This window comes from Nipponia nippon, unplaced genomic scaffold (genome assembly GCF_047370975.1).
Source record: "Nipponia nippon isolate SJK-2023a ecotype South Korea unplaced genomic scaffold, ASM4737097v1 scaffold_3, whole genome shotgun sequence".
Taxonomy (NCBI): domain Eukaryota; kingdom Metazoa; phylum Chordata; class Aves; order Pelecaniformes; family Threskiornithidae; genus Nipponia; species Nipponia nippon.
The window spans coordinates 45008888-45027074 of record NW_028262347.1 but is presented as its reverse complement, the minus strand read 5'-3'; the positions used below and the strand labels follow the sequence as shown (position 1 = coordinate 45027074).

The window sequence follows — 18187 nt, the reverse complement described above, 5'->3', positions numbered from 1 at the left end:
CCTTGGACCTTTTGACAATGTAATTAAATGATTCAAGCTACATATGTTGCTTTAAAGTGCCCACATTCAAGGCAAAAGCAGAAGACATTTTTCTCAGCAAAACTGATGTTTGTTTTCCTTTACCTCTCCATAGATTCTGAACTTTATAGGCCACATCATTAAATAATTTTCCAGCAGTAGTCTAAGCACTGCCATATCCAGGGATGTGTGATACTGTCTCTCAATTTGTGGTAGTAAGACCATTGCCAGAAAATTATACTCAGCTTGTCTTCTATACTTTAAAAGAGAATTTTAAGTACCAAGCAAACACTCAAGAGTTTGCTTTTAAAATAAGATCTTTTAAAAACAAATCATTAAGACTAATTGACATTTGAAAGCAAACATTTTCAAAGAATGCTCTATGTCAGTTTTCATTTACTCAGTCTAAACTTTCATTTTCATGGGAATTATGTTCTCAAAACTGTTCAGTAACACAAGCCTTCAGAACATGCTTAATTCCATTTAATTTACAATGTCATTCATTACCTCTTATCTATGGGAAGATTAGCTAATATGTAAATAATGAATAAGCAAAGACTATTCAGCAATAAAGGCTATCACACAAGTGATATATTAACTAATCCTGTCATTAAGTGACTATACTACGCTTATATCAAACAGTTAAAACACAGAAGACGCTAATGGATAAAAGACATTCTGCTGTCCTCAAAAGTTTATACTGTACAAACATCTTGAAGTAAATGCAGTTTATCTTTATATTATTACTATTTAAACCAACGAACGTGATTTATTCCTAGACACTGACTTTAAAGTAGTGAAATGTAAATAAATGAGATTAAACCATTTCTAGCAATGCTCATCATTTATAGCTGAGCACTGGCAAACATTTTCAACCTTTTTAATTAAATATTTTCTCAAGTGGAACTGCAAATAGGTTGGTCACAGACACTTAGACTACAGATAGTCCTTTACCTTGGGCGAGCCTGTTGTTCCAGATGTATACAGAATATAAAGTGGATGGTCTGAGGGAACGGAGACACATTTATAACACTGTGCTTTTGCAAGCTCTTCTTCCCAGTCAAGATCACGACCCGGGGCAAGAGGAACATGGCCCTGCCCATTGGAAAACAGAAAAGCGTTGAAAGAAAAACAGATGGAATAAATGGAAGTGGGTAAAAAAACATGTACTATTCAATATTCTGTACAGTACTATTCAATTTTATGTACAGTAATATCTCTGCTGCATTAGTTCTATTCACTATTTAAACCTTATGAATATAAAGTTCCCCCATAAAATTCAAAAACAAACTACAAACAGATACACCAAAAATTTTCCTTGTAAATGAGAAAAGGCACACATCTGAAAGTTAACATAAAGGCACAACAACTGTACACCCACCAAATTAGGTCGCTGGTAAATGAGAACTTTATCAGGTTTGCTCTGTACGCTTTCCAGTGCTCCTTCTAGGAGGGCTATGTATTCCACTTTCCTTTTCGGTTCTACTCCAAAACTTGCTGTTACAATAAGTTTGGGCTACAATAAAGAAGTTAGATTGTTAATATATATTTGCAATATATTTTATATATGTAACCTAATAACATATTTTCCATGAAATTCTTTGATTAATGACACTCAATGTATAAAATCTATCTTCACATAATTAGAAACGAGGGTTTAGATCAGTTTTCTAAGGAAATCAAGCTTGTGTGACCTTGCTGTCCATGCATCTGTTTTTTTGTTCAGCAGCACACTAACAACTTCAGACATTCCTCACCATTTTCAACCAAATTTGAGTAAGAAATCAACAGTATTAAGTTCTTGTAAGTTGCACAAAAATTAACAGAGAGAAAAACCCATTTCCATCTTAGCCCCTCCATTAAGGAAAAGCGGTACGGTGATGTCAACAATTATGTGTCCCGTTTAGCCTGCCTTCTAATTATCTGCCTGCATGCAATGGCATAATTCAAAACTAGCTATATAGCACTTTGCTGGCTCTTTTCCAGCCTGCAATTAAATGGCACGGGAGGGAAGACAGGGGAAAGAGGAATAAGGCAGCAAACAAGAGATGACAGGAAACTAGAAATACAGGAAGAGAATAAGCTAAAGTCATAAGGCACATGAGGGAAGTAAAGCTAGAGTCTTTCAAGTGATGGTTGCAGGATTCAGGATGCAAAACCACTGAAAATCAGATTTCCGTAGTTCTGGGGTTTTTTAGAATAATTTTTATTTCCAAATGTGGATTTAGCATCTTTGTCATTAAATTAACCTCAGGTTTTAGGTAAGATTTCCTAAGTCAAGAAATCTTCATACAAACTATTTTAACTTGGGTCCCAAGATCAGTATTTTTATTTCTTGTATTTCAGGAAATAAAAGGTAGCACCAAAGACGCTAGGTGTTAGAACACATTTTAACTGGAGAAGAATGAATCTTCAATCTCCTTGCTTTTGGAGTTTTAGAAGTATATTTGTCTTATGCCCCTCAGTTTGATCAAACTAGTTCACTAATTGTATGCATTAGCAGAAATCTCATTAAGTAGGCACAAACCACAATGCCACAGTTAAGGCTGCATTAAACTCAGCACAGAAAGCACAGATTAAATTGTTTTCTTGTGCAATAATAAAATGTTTCCCGTCCAAATCTGCCATTCAGGGAAGTTTGCTAATTAGTTTGTATTCAAAATAAAGATTTCAGATGAGCTTTAAAATTTCAGCATTTGTCATCTTTCTCTTTTGGGATGCACTGATTTTAACAAAAGATGACACAATACAATGCAGTTAAACTGAAAACTCATCTGGAGGCTACCCTGAAAGTAGACTGTAATTAATGTAAGATATTAACGCAGTTCTATTCAATTGTTAAGATGAAAGACTGTTGTCAATACCAGGTTTACAGTTATTTGTAAATAGTGCTGCCTCTGCTCATCAACTACTTTGTATGCAGTAAGGAAGTCTAAAAATAACCAACACTGAATTGGCTAAGGTGATGTATTTCCCAAGTGAGGGTTACTACTTGGAAGCATCATGGATCACTCTGTGCAAATCGCAGCTCCATTACTGGCTTTAACTGCTGTTTTCTAGCGTTTTAACTCTCTGCCTACGGACATTACTTTCCCTGCACCTCTGCTCCCATATTGCTTCTATACACCCATTTCCCACCTCTTCTGTGGCTCCATGTAGTCCTGCACAGTAAGATTAGATACAAATATAACAAGTCTGAAGGAAAACAAGGGAAGTTCAAATGTTTGCTGGTGAAGGAATGCCAGCGATAGTGAACTGTAGGAAAAAAAATACTCAAACACATGAAGAGGTAGAAATGAGATAAAGCAAGGCCCAATAGTACCAGACCAACAATTTTATTCTGTTGTAAAGACACCTCCTTCAAATTCTTCTGTAGTCTCTAGTAGCATACAAGGCAAAGTTTAGAAAAAGCAACAAATACATTTTATTGGGCCAACTACTAAAGCTGCAAAAAGCCCAAACTGAAAACCGACTACCTTTGGGACACAAAACGTCAGGAGTGTCATGAAGAGGCTTACAGAGAGATCCAGCACTCAGGCCCTCACTATTCAACACACAAAGCTCTTTTCTCTTTGTGCCACAGCCACACATCTGATCACAAGCCTATGCTCAAACTCACTGCACTTTTGTTGTGCCCCCCTCCTCCTTAAAAAAAGTGACATGCATTTTAAAGAAATCCAGTGCTTATGCAGTCATTATATAGTTCTGCTGCACCTGCTGGTACTGCTCTGGCTTTGTGGTTAGATGATCCGTGACAGATTGCCATGCACATTTAGTTCTGCCAGTTACTATACAGTGCTCTACAGAAAGAGACCTGAATCATACCATACAAGTAGTTAAAAAAAAGCAAGTTACTGCCTTCTAATCTACAATACATATTCCAGAAATAAATCAAGACAAGACAAGACAGGACTGCAACTATTATAAGGCAATTGTGCATCTTCTGTATCAGCAGCTGAGCTTGCTGCCTAATCACTCAAAAGGTTGGATCATCTTATAATGAGAAGTAGGGTAACCATTCATAGCCATACCTGTGCACAGGAACTAAGTCTTATTCAGAATACACCATTACAAAATATTAGCTCATTTTTTCAAGGAAACCTTATTAAAATCTCCAAATGTGTCAACTGTAAATAAGTGAGGAATACAGTATTTCTGGAATGGAAGATAGTAACAGATAGTTTTTAATAACTTGGGTGTCTCATACATTTTGTATTTCAAAGAACTGTCGTTCACTTGCAAATCATAATACTGATTTAGTGAAGCATTTTCAAAAATCACGTCTGAAAAACTTGCATTTTATTTTGCAGGGTTTGGACTTAATAAAATCTAAAAAGCCCTCTGGAATTGCTGTATAATTATTGTGATTCAAAAAACATGAGAAAATTTGGTTGTTGAAGGCATAGCAACTACCCTATCAAACAGGCATATAAGCACATTGTTCTTCAGTATCCTTCTGAGTTTTCCTAGTTTACTACGATAAAGTGCTTAAACAGATGTCATGTTAATTTCTCAAAATATAGTTAATGTCCTTCAAAAATATCTGTTGTTTCCGTATTGCAAACTATATATTCCCAGATTCAGGTGAAAAGAAAGATGACAAGAAATGCCTGTTCTCACGCTCTGTATCACTTCATCACAATTCACCACAGAATGTCTGTAACTGCCGATACCTGACAAGAGTAAAAATTATCAACTGCAGGACTTTGCAGCATTCCCAGACCTATTTAAAATTCAAGATAAATTAAGGTAAGCTGGTAAAGTATATGTACCTTTTCATAGTCACCAGAAAGTGCTTGTTATTTCTTTCACTTAGATCTTCTAATAAAATGTGAAGTTTGACCTTTCTTTCACAAGAGCATCTCACAGCCAGCTTTTCACTCCACATCTTTAACTCCTTCTAATGAATCTTACCGACATTAGGTCCTGTACTGCAGTATCTAAACCAATTCACATAAAAGCCTAACAGAAAGGTTAGGGTTTTTTGAGACTGCTTCAATTAACTTCTGAGTTCAGCAGAATACCATCTATTGCAGCTACTTATATACATATCTTAAAGATAATCTCAGTAGTGTGCAACTCACTTATCAAGAAAGCATTACAGTATTGCAAAATTGGGGCATGTTTTGAAATTTAGATTGAGGATGTGCCTCTCCTCTTTACTTACACTTTCATTACACATCAGATGGACCAAAAATCATCCAAAATATTTAGATGTGCCGTTTAAAGAAAAAAAAAAAAGGCAATGTAAATTAGGATTTAAACCATGGCCTGCAGCTAGTAATTCTATAGCTAACCCTTCAAAAGACTTGCTATGTGACCTTGGGTAAATCACTTAAACTTTCTCCGTTTTCTTTTTAATGCACGAAGCAAGGATTATGGTTACTGTGCTGTCTCCCTTTGCTCCTCAGAGAAAGTCCATTGGGATTAATTAGTTAATATTTGCAAAATACTCTAAAAGTAAACATGCTAGATGATTCATATTGTAGCAACTTCCATTTTAAAAGTCTATCGTTTTTTCTTCTACATTATTTTTCCCTAATCAAAAGCTTCTATGAGTCAAAATTAATTTTTACAGCTTGTTGAAATAGTGAGGGAGCAGGAAGAAAGACACGGAAAACTATGGAGCTGTCGTTAGTCTTCCCACAAACCATTTCAACTGTTTTATTAACTTCCACTTTGTTAAAACATCAAGAGGGAGGAGGAGGAATACATTCAACTTTCTATTTACAAATATTCATAAAATTCAAGCCTTGGGGATCTGAAAAGCACTTCTGTACACAAAAATCTAAGTAAAAATTCCAGAAATCCTGTGGACTTTACCCTGCATAATGTTTTGGCTTATACACCTAACCAACATGATTCAGTGATAGATGGCTAACACAGACGGTCGGAATGATACGGGTGACTGATCAAGATGACAAAGACTTTTGTCTTGTTCACTGGTAGAAAACAAGAACAGAAACTTCCAGTACAAACGTTGTTAGCTGGTTTGAAACTAATGCATACACAAGCTACTAATATGCACGTATAAGCTACTAAGTAGGTTATTAAAGTACTATTTGCATTTTCACTTACAAAGGCTTACATAATGTTTCATAAACAAGTTCAACTTGTGCTGAACGTGGAAGCCTTTACAGCATTCACCTCTATTAATTATGTTCTCTGCAGAGTCACTTACTTAAGACAACTGGTTCCCTAGCTGCCTTGATTCATGTACAAATTAGATGAAGTAGCTATATAGCTGAAAAACATACTACCTATTATGTATAAACATGAAGTAAACCAATGAAGTCATTTAAGGTTGGCAGCATTTTCCTCATACACTTGAGGAAAACGCTGAGTGAAAAGCCAATTTTAAGGTGATGCTTTGTAGACAAAGATTGACAAATGGGAGAAGAAAGTATGCTCTAAACAGACAGCAGTGTATTAAACCCATGCTTTTTTTAAAAGAGGTCAGAATTTGTACCTCAATGTCTGCTATAAAATCATCACTCTCAGCACAGATGTAGTACTTTGTTCAAATTTCAGTGTTAGGTATTATAAACAAATTGAGTCTGCGTGCCACACAAAGCGAAATGTTATCTTCTCTGGAAAAAAAGGGGGCTTGACATTGATTTATATGAATTACTAATGCAATGGTGTCTGTTGTTCCAAATACGTATTACCTTTGCATGGTCGATACGAACAGAAAGCTCTTTAGATGCAAATCCACCAAAAATCAGGCTATGGATGGCTCCTATTCTTGCACAAGCCAGCATACAGTACACTGTTTGTGGAATCATGGGCATGTAGATGACCACACGATCTCCTTTCTTCACACCATGTCTGACCATGACATCAGCTAACTTGGAGACCTGTACTGACAAAACATTCACAACATATTAAAAGTTTTTCCAGATCTGCTGTTGCCCTATAAAAAACAACTTTCACACAATCAACAGACACAGTACATTAAGGAGACAAGCCAGTATGATACAGAAAGTAGCTGAACGATGCAATCCAGGTTCAATAAATGTAGGACAATTTTCTTTTTGCAAAAAACACTGTAATACATCTCTTTTTTTTTTTTTAAATGAGAATGGACTGAAGATAATTATTTTACATATTAGAGCAAAAAAATCAATAGCTATGTTTTGCAAAATTTTAAATGACACTCTAATCATTCTTTCTTTTATCCAGATAACTGCTTATATTTCTCAATTTTAGCTTTTAATAATGCATGTAAACAGGGCATTTCATAACGCAAATTCTGTCCTAACCAGCTAAGTCTGAGACACAAATCAATATCTAGTAATATTTTCTTTACTACAGCATTGTAAACTTATCAGAACCCGAGACAAGAAATCTTATCCCCTGAACCAAATGTAAATACAATTTCAGAGAAATACGTTTAGACTTAAGACATCATTTTTCCTCTCACTTTCAGATTTTCATTTTTGGTGTGAAGAAGCCTGAAGACAGACTGTGCATGACAGCAAAGCACTGGAACTCAAGAAACATGACATATCAGCAGCAATGTCAGCCATCTGTATCACCATGAGAAAAAAATTTATTACCTCGACAGTGTATAGTATTCTGTCACAAAACTAGTATTGAATATTTCATTAGTACACCAGGACGGACAATTTACCACATAGTTAGTTCTGTTAGAATGGGCATGGGAGCCCGTGACAAGCACTCTGCACTTGTCCCGACCTGCTTGTTGCAGCATGGAAATGTGGCATCTTCTGAAGGAAAAGGAAATTACTAATTCCCCAAGAGCAATTGAATGAACACAGCTGTCAGAGGTCTCTCGAATTCCTGAGGCTGACGGCTGTGTAACACTCGGTATCTAAACCTGCTCACTGCCTTTAAATTTTTCAATTAGACGTCAGTCTGTAGAGGTGTATAAGTAGCAGAGGTAAAACCGCATGTAACTGTGCACAAAAGTAGAAACAAAGTAGACTAATAAGCTAATAGGAAACAGGGTGGAAGTAGAACCATCCCAGGAAGTCGTAAACTGGAATACTCCTTAAGCATGGTTACACGCCAGTCAGACGTAATAAGAACAGTTTTGCTTGCAATAGTGTTGCATTAGTGATAAGACCAAAAGGTTAAATTCTCTAGGAAGTTCTTGGGATATCTGAAGACATATAAATCTAAGTTCAGAACAAAGGAGTTGCTCTGTCTTACAGGGGAACTCTTCTTACCTACAGCAGTAAAACTCTTCTTTAAGAGGTTGCCATTTACTAGAAAATACTACAATAAACATAAGAAGTTTAAACATTTAATTTCTTTCACTATCAGTGTGACATGAATCGACTCATATATGGATTGTTTGCATCTTACCTTTACAGCATTATTCCTTATTTATTCATTATATCACATAGATAAGGTCTCAAGTAAAATTTAGTCTCATGAAAGACTCTTTTCTTCAGTTACTATCAGACAGGAGAGAAAGGAAAAGGGAGACAAACTCCTTAGAGCAGCAGGGGGATGTTACCTATGGAGAACAGAAAATATCCAAGCTTCTGAAGCAGTAAGAGACGTTTTCAGTGACCTAGCAAATAATGCAAGCAATGGGAGCAGTCTGGGCCAATAATACACATTGTGCAAGCAGGACAGGAGGAAAGGACCCTGTTTTTCAAGGATGAGCTACTCAGAAGGATAGATTTTCTTTGAAATGTTTTACTTTCATTTATATTATTCATCATATTTGAGTTTTCTCTTTAAAGAGTTACCTTATTCCAGTTCAATATTTCAAATTCTAGCACCAGTTACTTTTCCAGATTTGTAGGCATTAGGCTCTTTCTTTTATGGTCATATTCAAGAAAACTTGGGGCAAATACATCCAATCCTAGAAGCCTATCTGATACATGTACTGAAGAGGATAATATAGCATTACTCACTGCTGCTCTCTTCAGTGGGAACACATGTTCAGACTTTCAGCAACCTGAGACAGTAACATCCAGAAGCTCCAGATGCATCTGACCCATGTTTGCATTAAATACACAGCTCATCCACAATCAGACTATGCATATTTCTACACTTCTGCCTGAGGATTTAAGAAAATGGAAACATAGAAGCCCTAAGCATGCATGCTTGCATCAGAAGATAACAGCATAGCTTCCAATTTTTATAAACACTGCATAAATCCCTGCTGTTACTTTCAGCCACAAGAGAGAATATGTTTATAAGGCAAAGTCATCACCATACCAAGCTGAAAACTCACACAAACTAAGGTATGTATATGATTTATTTGTAACAGACCTCTTATATTAAATGTTACTGAGTATCAAAAGAAAATATCTTTAATTCTAGACCTATTAATACCTATCAATACTCTACGAAACTGACATACGTTATCAAAACCCTACAAAAATCAACAAGGCCTGGAGATGTACACAACTAGAATTTATTGCCATACCACCGGCATTTACAGTCATTTCTAGATAGGATTGGTGAAAGTAATTGTAAGTAAGGATAACAACTCTACTTCCAAAGGTAAATTCCTTTTCTATACTTCCTACTGTGAAAACATTAAAATCTGCAAACTCATTGTAACACAGAACTAATATCACCTTATCTCAAAGAATTGAGAAAACTAATCCTTATCGTTGTTGCTTGTGAGACTCTCAAGCGGAGTGTTGACAAAAAGGCCAGAGGCAATGAAAAAAATATTTAATGAGTAATTTTATATTCGGTGTAAGTGTGGATAGTAGGCAGTAAGTAGTTAAACACAATGGATGAGTATTATTATTCATTATTATTATTTTACAGTTATTAATGATGATGAAAAAGGCAATGTTTGCCTGCTAAAGGAAAAAGGCATCATTTAAAGATCATAATCAGTAATTTTGTAATAGAAGACTCTCAGTGCCTGTATACAAGCTATATAACTTTGGCACCTGGCTGTAGGAGGGAGACAGTGAAGAGATCTGCATGTACTTAAGTCATTTTTATTGAAAACTATCATGGGTAAATTGTACTTAAAGCAGAATATACGTAACATGCTGCAGACAGGAACCACAAGTCTTCCATGCAAAACCAGGAATCACTTGCCTGCACTTAACCTCCCCACCCTAGAGAGTTTAATGTCACCGAAGACAATAAGCCAATACAATATATGGGTATCTGTGGTTTTCCTTGTGCCCTTTCCCTCATCCTTCTGACAGCCAGGGAGCACTTGGACTACATAATATATAATAAAACACTGTCTCTATCTGCACCTATTTGGAAGACTAGGGAACATCATACAGCAGGTATACATGGCCTTTAAGATTGATGTGGAAACCCTGAAACATTCAAGCAATCACTCTTTCTAAAAAGGAGGGGGAAGAGTGAGTAGTGACATTTCATTAAACTGTTAAAAGCCATGAAACCTTCCACTTTGTTACAGTGTGTTGTCATTTATGGTTTACATTAAGACAGCGTACTTTATCACTCAAGATTTTACAGTTGCTATTTTCCTACCAGCATGCTATTTCCCCGCTTTTCTTCAAGTTTAAGATTGCTCTATCACTTTAATATATTTGACACTTCAGTAATAAAATCACTTGAGACCAAGTGATATAATAAGAAACTCAAGCAGGCTTTCAGCTTTGAAGATCTGGGCTTAAATTACACTTCTATCAAATGCAAGCCCCCAGTGAGCATGGCTTTATTTTTACCCAGCCACCAAACAAATACTACACCTGTATTAGCAGTTCAGGTTTGGAGAAGTACTGCAGTTCTGAAGCAAATCACCTGGCTGTCCCCAGTAGTTACAAAAAGCAGTTTTGGTCCATGTCAAAAGAATTCTTCTTAGAAGATACTAAAGCAGAAATTGCACTCCAAATGCTCAAAGGAGGAATTTCAAACCTTCCTGGGTTGAACAATGACTGGGTCTCACCAGTGTCGAGTCCCTCAATGCAAGCTAAACACAAAAAGTTTCTTCAAATACTGAGAGCTCCTGAAACATCCTGAAGTGCATCTCATGGTGTAAAAAGAGCCATGTCACATATGCATTCCTCTAAACCAAAGGCAGCAAGTCGTCTTATGCTCTTCAGCTTCTCCACTGTGTCATTTTTCCAAGACTAAAGTACTCCTTGCTGCTTTCCCCTGCCCCTGGATCAGCCTCTTCACTCTTCTATTACTCTTCTTAATTATTGTTTTCTCCTTTACCTACTGCTGCAAAAACTTCTCCAGCAGTTGCACCACGCTGTTGCTAATGTCAAGCCTGCTGCCAAGTGGGAGAGCACTGACAAGTGGTGCTGCATTCATTTCAAATAGATGAAGACCATCTTCTTGAAGAGGTGGCAAAACCATGCTTCAGAGGTGCCATGGTGCATGCGCCCCTACCACAGAGATCTTGAACAGATCTTCAGGGGAGGGGAGAGCACTCCGCCAAGCCCACTGCTCATCCACAGACATTCAAGGACATCCACAGACATTCAAGGACTTTCACGCCCTTGGTCCCAGGATCAGCGGTCCCAGGATCAGCAGTCTAGGGAAAAGCACGACAATGGTGCTGCACAAGGCTGCGTGCCTGCAACCTCCAGAGGACCCCCGCGAGACAACATGCAGGAACATCCCCTTGGCCCACTCTCTGCCACGGCAGGCAATGGGAACTGTAAGCCAGTGGTCCAGATGCCTGCCTGAGTAAGTGTGCATACTCCTTTCCTGTACATGTATTGAGGGTGGGACTGTGTTTAGGAGGTTGCTGGTAGAATTAGGGCACTGGTGTGGGGCAGAGGTGCTGGTAGAATTAGGGCACTTCCACAGAGCTGTGGAAAGGTGGAGTAAGTCTCTGGATTGACTGTGAGAGCTGCTACACCTTGAGAGATGGTTCCCTGGGTGCCGTGAGCTGTGAGGGAAGCTCCGTGGAGCAACAAGCTCCATCAGAGACCACTTGCCCTGTCCCAGCTCTGCCTGCGTGCCAGGCACAGTCCTGGCAACTGCATAAGCTGTGGACATGGCATGTCTTGATAACACAGCCCCCCTAGGCTTCTGCACAACATCCCAGGTGCACTGTATCAAATGCAGTGTATAAAGGACCTACTCAGTGGTGGTAGTGGTGCTGGTACACTCTTCCACAAATAACAAGAAAAAGCAGGATTATTTCTATTTCTTTCTCATAGAGCCAGACAGCTGCTGGGATTATGGTTAGTTGCAGTAATTTCTCCTTCCTTCTTTCAGATGCCAAAAAGTTCTTTGGATTGAGAGGAAGCTGAGGATTTTTGGGAAGGACCATTTTCATTCCTGGTTTGGGAGATCAGCTGTGGACTGTGTGTCTCCAAGGAGATAAGACTGGGATAAGAGGGGGATTCTGTAATACTTATCAGCTTGGCATGGATTTAACGTTTGATCAGAAGTGATGCCACGGCATTCACTCCGCAGAAGAGATGGGTTCCAGACAACCATTTGCCTCAGAAGGAATTTCTGGTACTTGTGAAGGATAGCCCATGTTCTGCACAACTCCTACAGCACCTACGTTCCCCTAAAAGGCCATTATTTGGACAACATCCATTCAGAGTGGGGAGAGAAATCAAGCAGCAGTGAGACAGATAAAGGGTGAGCACGGCACTTCCTAAAGGAATCCACAAGTCAAGGAAGCAAAGATTTGTGGGATAGCTAGGTTCAGATGGCTTTAAAGTGAGCTGTGGGACATTCGGTTCAAAGGATGAAACTAAACCTAGACCAAAGTAAAACTCACAAACTACATATAGTGGAAATGTCAGGAGCCTCAGCAGTTAATTCAGCATGGCTTTGCTTCACTCATCTGCCCAAGCTGCACCAAATTATACATTACTGTAGGCAAAGCTGACGTTGACGTGCTGCAGTATAACTATCTTCAGTCAGGGGAGATCAAGTTCCAGATGCTTCTTCAGTCTTTTACAGTGTCATTTGGAAGTCTTTTGTGTGGAATGTGAAAAACCCAAGACACCACTCTTTGTAAATTCCTGATTAGTCTCATCCTTTGAAGAATACTAATATTGATATTTTTGAAGAGCTACCCCAGTGACATCGCAGTTAAATCTTTCTAGAACATGCACTGAAAAATGGCATTTGAGATTTAAATAAGATAAGGAAAACCAGAATTAAAGAAGTCTAATACATAGTTTTGTCAAGATAATGTTGCTTTACCAGACAAAGAGGATAAAAAGTTGAGTTGTCAGTCTCAGCAGGATTTTCTGTCTGTATTCTAGTTTTGACTCTAAAGCAACTCTGAGAAAAAATAGCTTGAAATTAAAGTCTAAGCTTAGCCTCCTAGCTAAGAAGGAATCGGTCATGTTTCAAGGCAGAAGGCAAAGGAAGAAGATGGAGCAAAGCATGAAGAATGAGGAAGACTACTAGAAACAAAACAATCTGGGTGATTCCTCAGTCATATACAGGAGATATGAGCAGAGCAAGACAGATACACACATTAATCCAAACTGACAATGGCCAATACAGCTTATTTTGGAAGAAGATGCTTTTAGGGTGGGTAATTATGGAAAAAACCTTCCTACAGAAGAAATTAGATCCTAGCCCATTGTTGATAACCTGAAGCCCTTCTTTCTCATGCACATTTTTGTAACATTCAATGCTGTCAGAGGATTGGGGGAGCATTGGTTTTACTAATCCCATCACGTTACTGCACTCAGAAATTATTTATAACAGCACTGAATTCAACAACATGTTAACTGTGCATTGTTACTGAAAAGAATCACAGAGAGAAAGCATACTGCTTTTGTGTATATGATCTGTCAAGCATCAACAACTGCAAACGACTCTCAAATTCCTAAGATTTCTTTTTAGCAAGTGAGGCATTCTAGAGAATACACCCAATGACGTAAACACAAGGGGTTCTTCACCTACCTAACCACCTTTGCCTTAACTTGAAAATGGTAGTATTTTCCAACACAATCAGAAAATTTGGTTTTAAATGAACAGAAGCCATTGCTCCTTATCTCTTCTGGGTATCTTTATATTTCCCTAATACTACACAGATTCAGTAATATTTCTAACAGAATTTGTGTCTCCCTTACCTTTTCCTGCCATCTCACTACTGGAATTAGAAAATCTCCCAAGGCATACTCAAAACTTTCACCTACATCTCCATTTCATTGGCTTCAGTCCAACACTGTAATCCTCATTTAAAGGCCTATAACAGGCATCAGTAAAAAAAAAGTCAAAGCAGTACATTCTGGAAGACTGTTATGTTTTAAATTTGCCAAATTCCTCCTCTCTACTTTTGGAAGATTTCACCTGTAACAACAGATATAATTAACACAATTAAAATGCAACTGTATGCACTACGTACAACTTCACTTTAACTAACTGTAATTCTCAAGACTTTCCAAGTGTGAAGACAGTATAGTTGCACAGAATATCACCACAAACTGATCTTGCCATTATTTACATCAATAAAGAATTGCTGAAATTGTCCTGCAATCCTTCTATTCCAGTTCTGCCAAGAAAAAAAAAAAAAGTTTCCCACAGGTTGGGCACTAAACATCCACAAGCTTCCAACATTTCTCTCAATTTCCAGATTAGTGGTGCTTAACTTCAAAATTGCAGCATCACTGTAGCTCTTAGATCTGAACAGCAGCTCAACAAGTAAAAAGCATAGGGATAATTTGAAAACAACAGGCTGCCCGAGTACATAGCTCAAGCTATCCCACCCTCCCTAAAGAGCCTTATCTCCAGCCAAGCACCTGTGTCATTTTTTTCATTCCTACCATGAGTTTGATCCTGGAACAAATGATCCATCCTGCTACAAAACTCTGCATCTTCCCATCCTGTGACCCACAGTTATCCTACGTAACTTCTGGTGAATCCATCTATAAGCTCCACTTTTATTATCAAAAGCCAGTAAGAATCCCACCACTTCAAGTGCTGATCTCTTGTAGAGACATTTTGAACAGGCAGCCTCTCTAAAAAAGACATCTTCATTACACTATCAGCTTACTGCCCAGACAGGCTACTAAACATTCGTTGGACGTCGACAGTCCACACAACAGTCTGCACACAGATACACACTGTCAGGCTATTTTAAATTGGGAAAGGAACTCAGGAAAGAAGGCAAAATGCTTCCTTCCCCACCAGGAGGTTCACCAACTTCCGTCATATGTCTGATCTGCACTCATACTGATCTATAATGAAATATGCAGAGGACTGAAAGTCTATTTCAAAACAACAGGATATAGTATTTTGGCTTACACTGAGCAGACTGAGAACACAGTGGCAAGCAGTGACTGAGGGCTGTGAGCCAATCATCATCACCCACGCTCCACAGTGGTTTGGTAGGCCTTTTCTCAAACTCTCTTCTAGACTCTGCAAGATCTATGACACAAAATACACCAGCCCATGTCTTTCCCATTTTCAGCAAATCTCTTTGTGAACACCTTTGTTATCAGGTGTCCAATAGTTACCAGGTAAACCAAGTTAAATTTATTCCACAGAATGGACTAGACAGCTTCAACAGACAAGATAATAATCTCAAATCCTACCTTTCACTTATATTCCCTTTTGATTAAGAAGAGCAAACTGTGAAGAATTCAAAAACAGTATTTAGACAGGACTCAGCTACCAGCAAGATTATAATGAACTTCTGAATGAGTTCTGATACCCCTAGAGAACTTAAACCAGTTCTTCCATTCAGTTTGGTAATGCTGCTGTAAGAGGAAATGTGGAGGAAAGGATGTGCATGTCAACTAGGAAAACCTTCTCATTCTGCACAAATCTGCCATATCCTAAAACATTTAATACGTTTATAGAGAATGCAGATGTACAAACTTAGGAAACGTAATACCAACATCAAGCTTAAAAAGCAAAACAAAGGCTACTTTTCAAGTGCTTTTCAGAGTAAATTTCTACAGGGAGAGTCCACTTAAGACAATTTACATTAAAATGTTGTATTACTTCATTAAAATAAAACAAGTATGAATTTTCATATGTATATGTATGTATAAATTGATTTCATATATACATATATATTTTGTATATATATTGTATATGTATTGTATTTATATATGGCACATGATACATAAAATTGTATATATAAAATTATAATTTTATATATATATTATTTATATAAAATATATATCTACAAAAGAATAAATAAAATTAGATAAGAAACTGAGCCCTCTTAAAGTCTCCTGATTTCTTAAAACACTGCCATTAGTTCTAGCTCCAGCATACTGCGTGCTAACTTCTAAGCTCTTTTTTTGGACTTGGTAAATCAACACAAAACTGGTGAGGAGTAAATGTTTTCTGTATTTTCCTTAAAAGGCAGAGTGCAGTACAGGTTTATCATTTTTTGTAGCTGTATGACTTCTCTTTTCCTGCAACAGTGAAAAACCCTCACAAACTGAATCACTGTATTGTGAACCTCGTTTCACATTTTAAACCGCAGGTTCACATTACTCCGGACACTAGGTGCATATCTGAAGAAGATTGAGTGTGTTCCATTCACTGTAATGCATCTCACACATTGAAATACATTAAGGAAGAATATGAGTCCGACTCCAACATTTCTTTGCACTCAGTGTTAAGGGCAACTGCTACATACAACTAGAAGAAAAAAGCCAGCTAAACAGAGGAGCAGCGTGAGGGCAAACCACTAGCTGATGGCTGTGAGAGCAGAGAACCTTGAATGGGGCAGACTGCAAACACCCATGGTGTCAACAACCCACGGTCAGGCGCTGAGCAAATCTGAATGGGCTGATGCAGAACTGGGTATTCACGACCCCGGCTGGGGGTAGGCCACCTCAGCCGACAGGGAAGTTGAAGTCCACAGACTTTCCAGACAGAAAACGTGTGGGGCCACCAGCACCCGCAGTACAGCCTACAGCAGCGCAGGTGATGCAGCTCTCTTTAGAACTCTTCCCTGTCAAATTTCATTTGATTTTACACTCAGTTATGTGCAGCAATAGCCAAGGTACGCATCTTCATTTCTACTGGAACTGTATTTTTGTTCATCATAGCAACTGTCAAGTGACTTGACTAATACTTTGCTTTACCTTTTAAATACAAAATAAGAACTCTTGGGGGGAGAAAGAAAATAAATCCAATAGAGAAAAGTTCAAAATTTAACCAACCAGGGAAAAAAATACTAAACTGCAGAAGAAAAAGAAGAACTAGAGGAAGATCAAAAGCTCTTAGCTGCAGTATAATTGGGTACAGGTATTGAAGCTTATAAATCAATACTGAGCACAGCAAAAAGAATACACTAGCAAGGTAGACCATTTCTCTCTCTCTAGTGTCTATCTACTGTGCAATATTTACTGCCTATTTTCTGTAACAAGGTTATTCTCAAACATACCTGTTCAAGAAGTTCCTTATATGTTATTTTCTCTTTGGTATTTGTTACAGGACTGTCATAAATAATGGCAACTTGGTCTCCTCGTCCATTCTCAACATGACGATCTACAGCATTGTAACAGATATTCAGCTCTCCACCTACAAACCTAAAAAAGAAGTTGGAAGTATGTAACAGCCAGCCTCCTGAATTAGTAAGACTATTGTTTTGCATTTCATTTTAAGGAATGAGAGCATTAAATTAAAATATAGCTCATGAAACATTACACTCAGTTCAGGAAGTAATTTTTTAATCTATAACCATTTACACAAAAAGCTAAATAAGCGTATTAGTGAAAATAGTGGAAGTACTGTACTTTAATTGACTTAACAATCTACTAAACCTAGTCTTGATTTAACTTACTTTGCATCAATCATTCTGATTTTCACAAGTAATTTTCACAGAAAAAGCATACATTCACATAAAATAATCTGACATTATGAAGATGTGTCATTACACTACTTTGTATTGGCATGCACACATATCTTTTTTAAGAAGAACAGGTTCAGGACTCAAAATATTCATCTCTTGGCAATAACAGTTAAGCATACAAGCATCTGTATCTAATGAAACTGACCCCAACAGTTATAAAATCTTATAAATTTGTCTAACATTCATAACGCATTTGACATTACCGTGTTTTACATCAGTGACTCAAAATCCCCTGTAAAGCAACGTGAGTCATAGCCTCTTCAACAGCCAGACGTTTACAGAAAACTCTCATCTTCCAATTAAAGAAAAACACTTTCCAAACTCAGGTTTAATTTTTATTGTCATTTTACAAAGAAAAAGAAAGTTCAAGTGCAGTATAATCCTCAAGTAAGAAAATATAGAATGCACCAGATACAAAGATGACTCTATTAA

General features: G+C 37.6%; 1 protein-coding gene across 2 annotated transcripts in view; it reads right to left on the bottom strand.

The window, feature by feature from the left end:
* Positions 1-18187, bottom strand: part of ACSS3 (acyl-CoA synthetase short chain family member 3) — a 92465-nt gene that overhangs the window by 67181 nt on the left and 7097 nt on the right. For both annotated transcript variants that reach the window (XM_087765582.1, XM_087765583.1), the window contains exons 2-5: positions 17288-17432; positions 6687-6875; positions 1400-1534; positions 973-1113 (exon numbers count right to left, since the gene is read on the bottom strand). In XM_087765582.1, coding sequence (XP_087621708.1) covers positions 973-1113; positions 1400-1534; positions 6687-6875; positions 17288-17432 — 610 coding nt within the window. The remainder of the gene's footprint in view (positions 1-972; positions 1114-1399; positions 1535-6686; positions 6876-17287; positions 17433-18187) is intronic.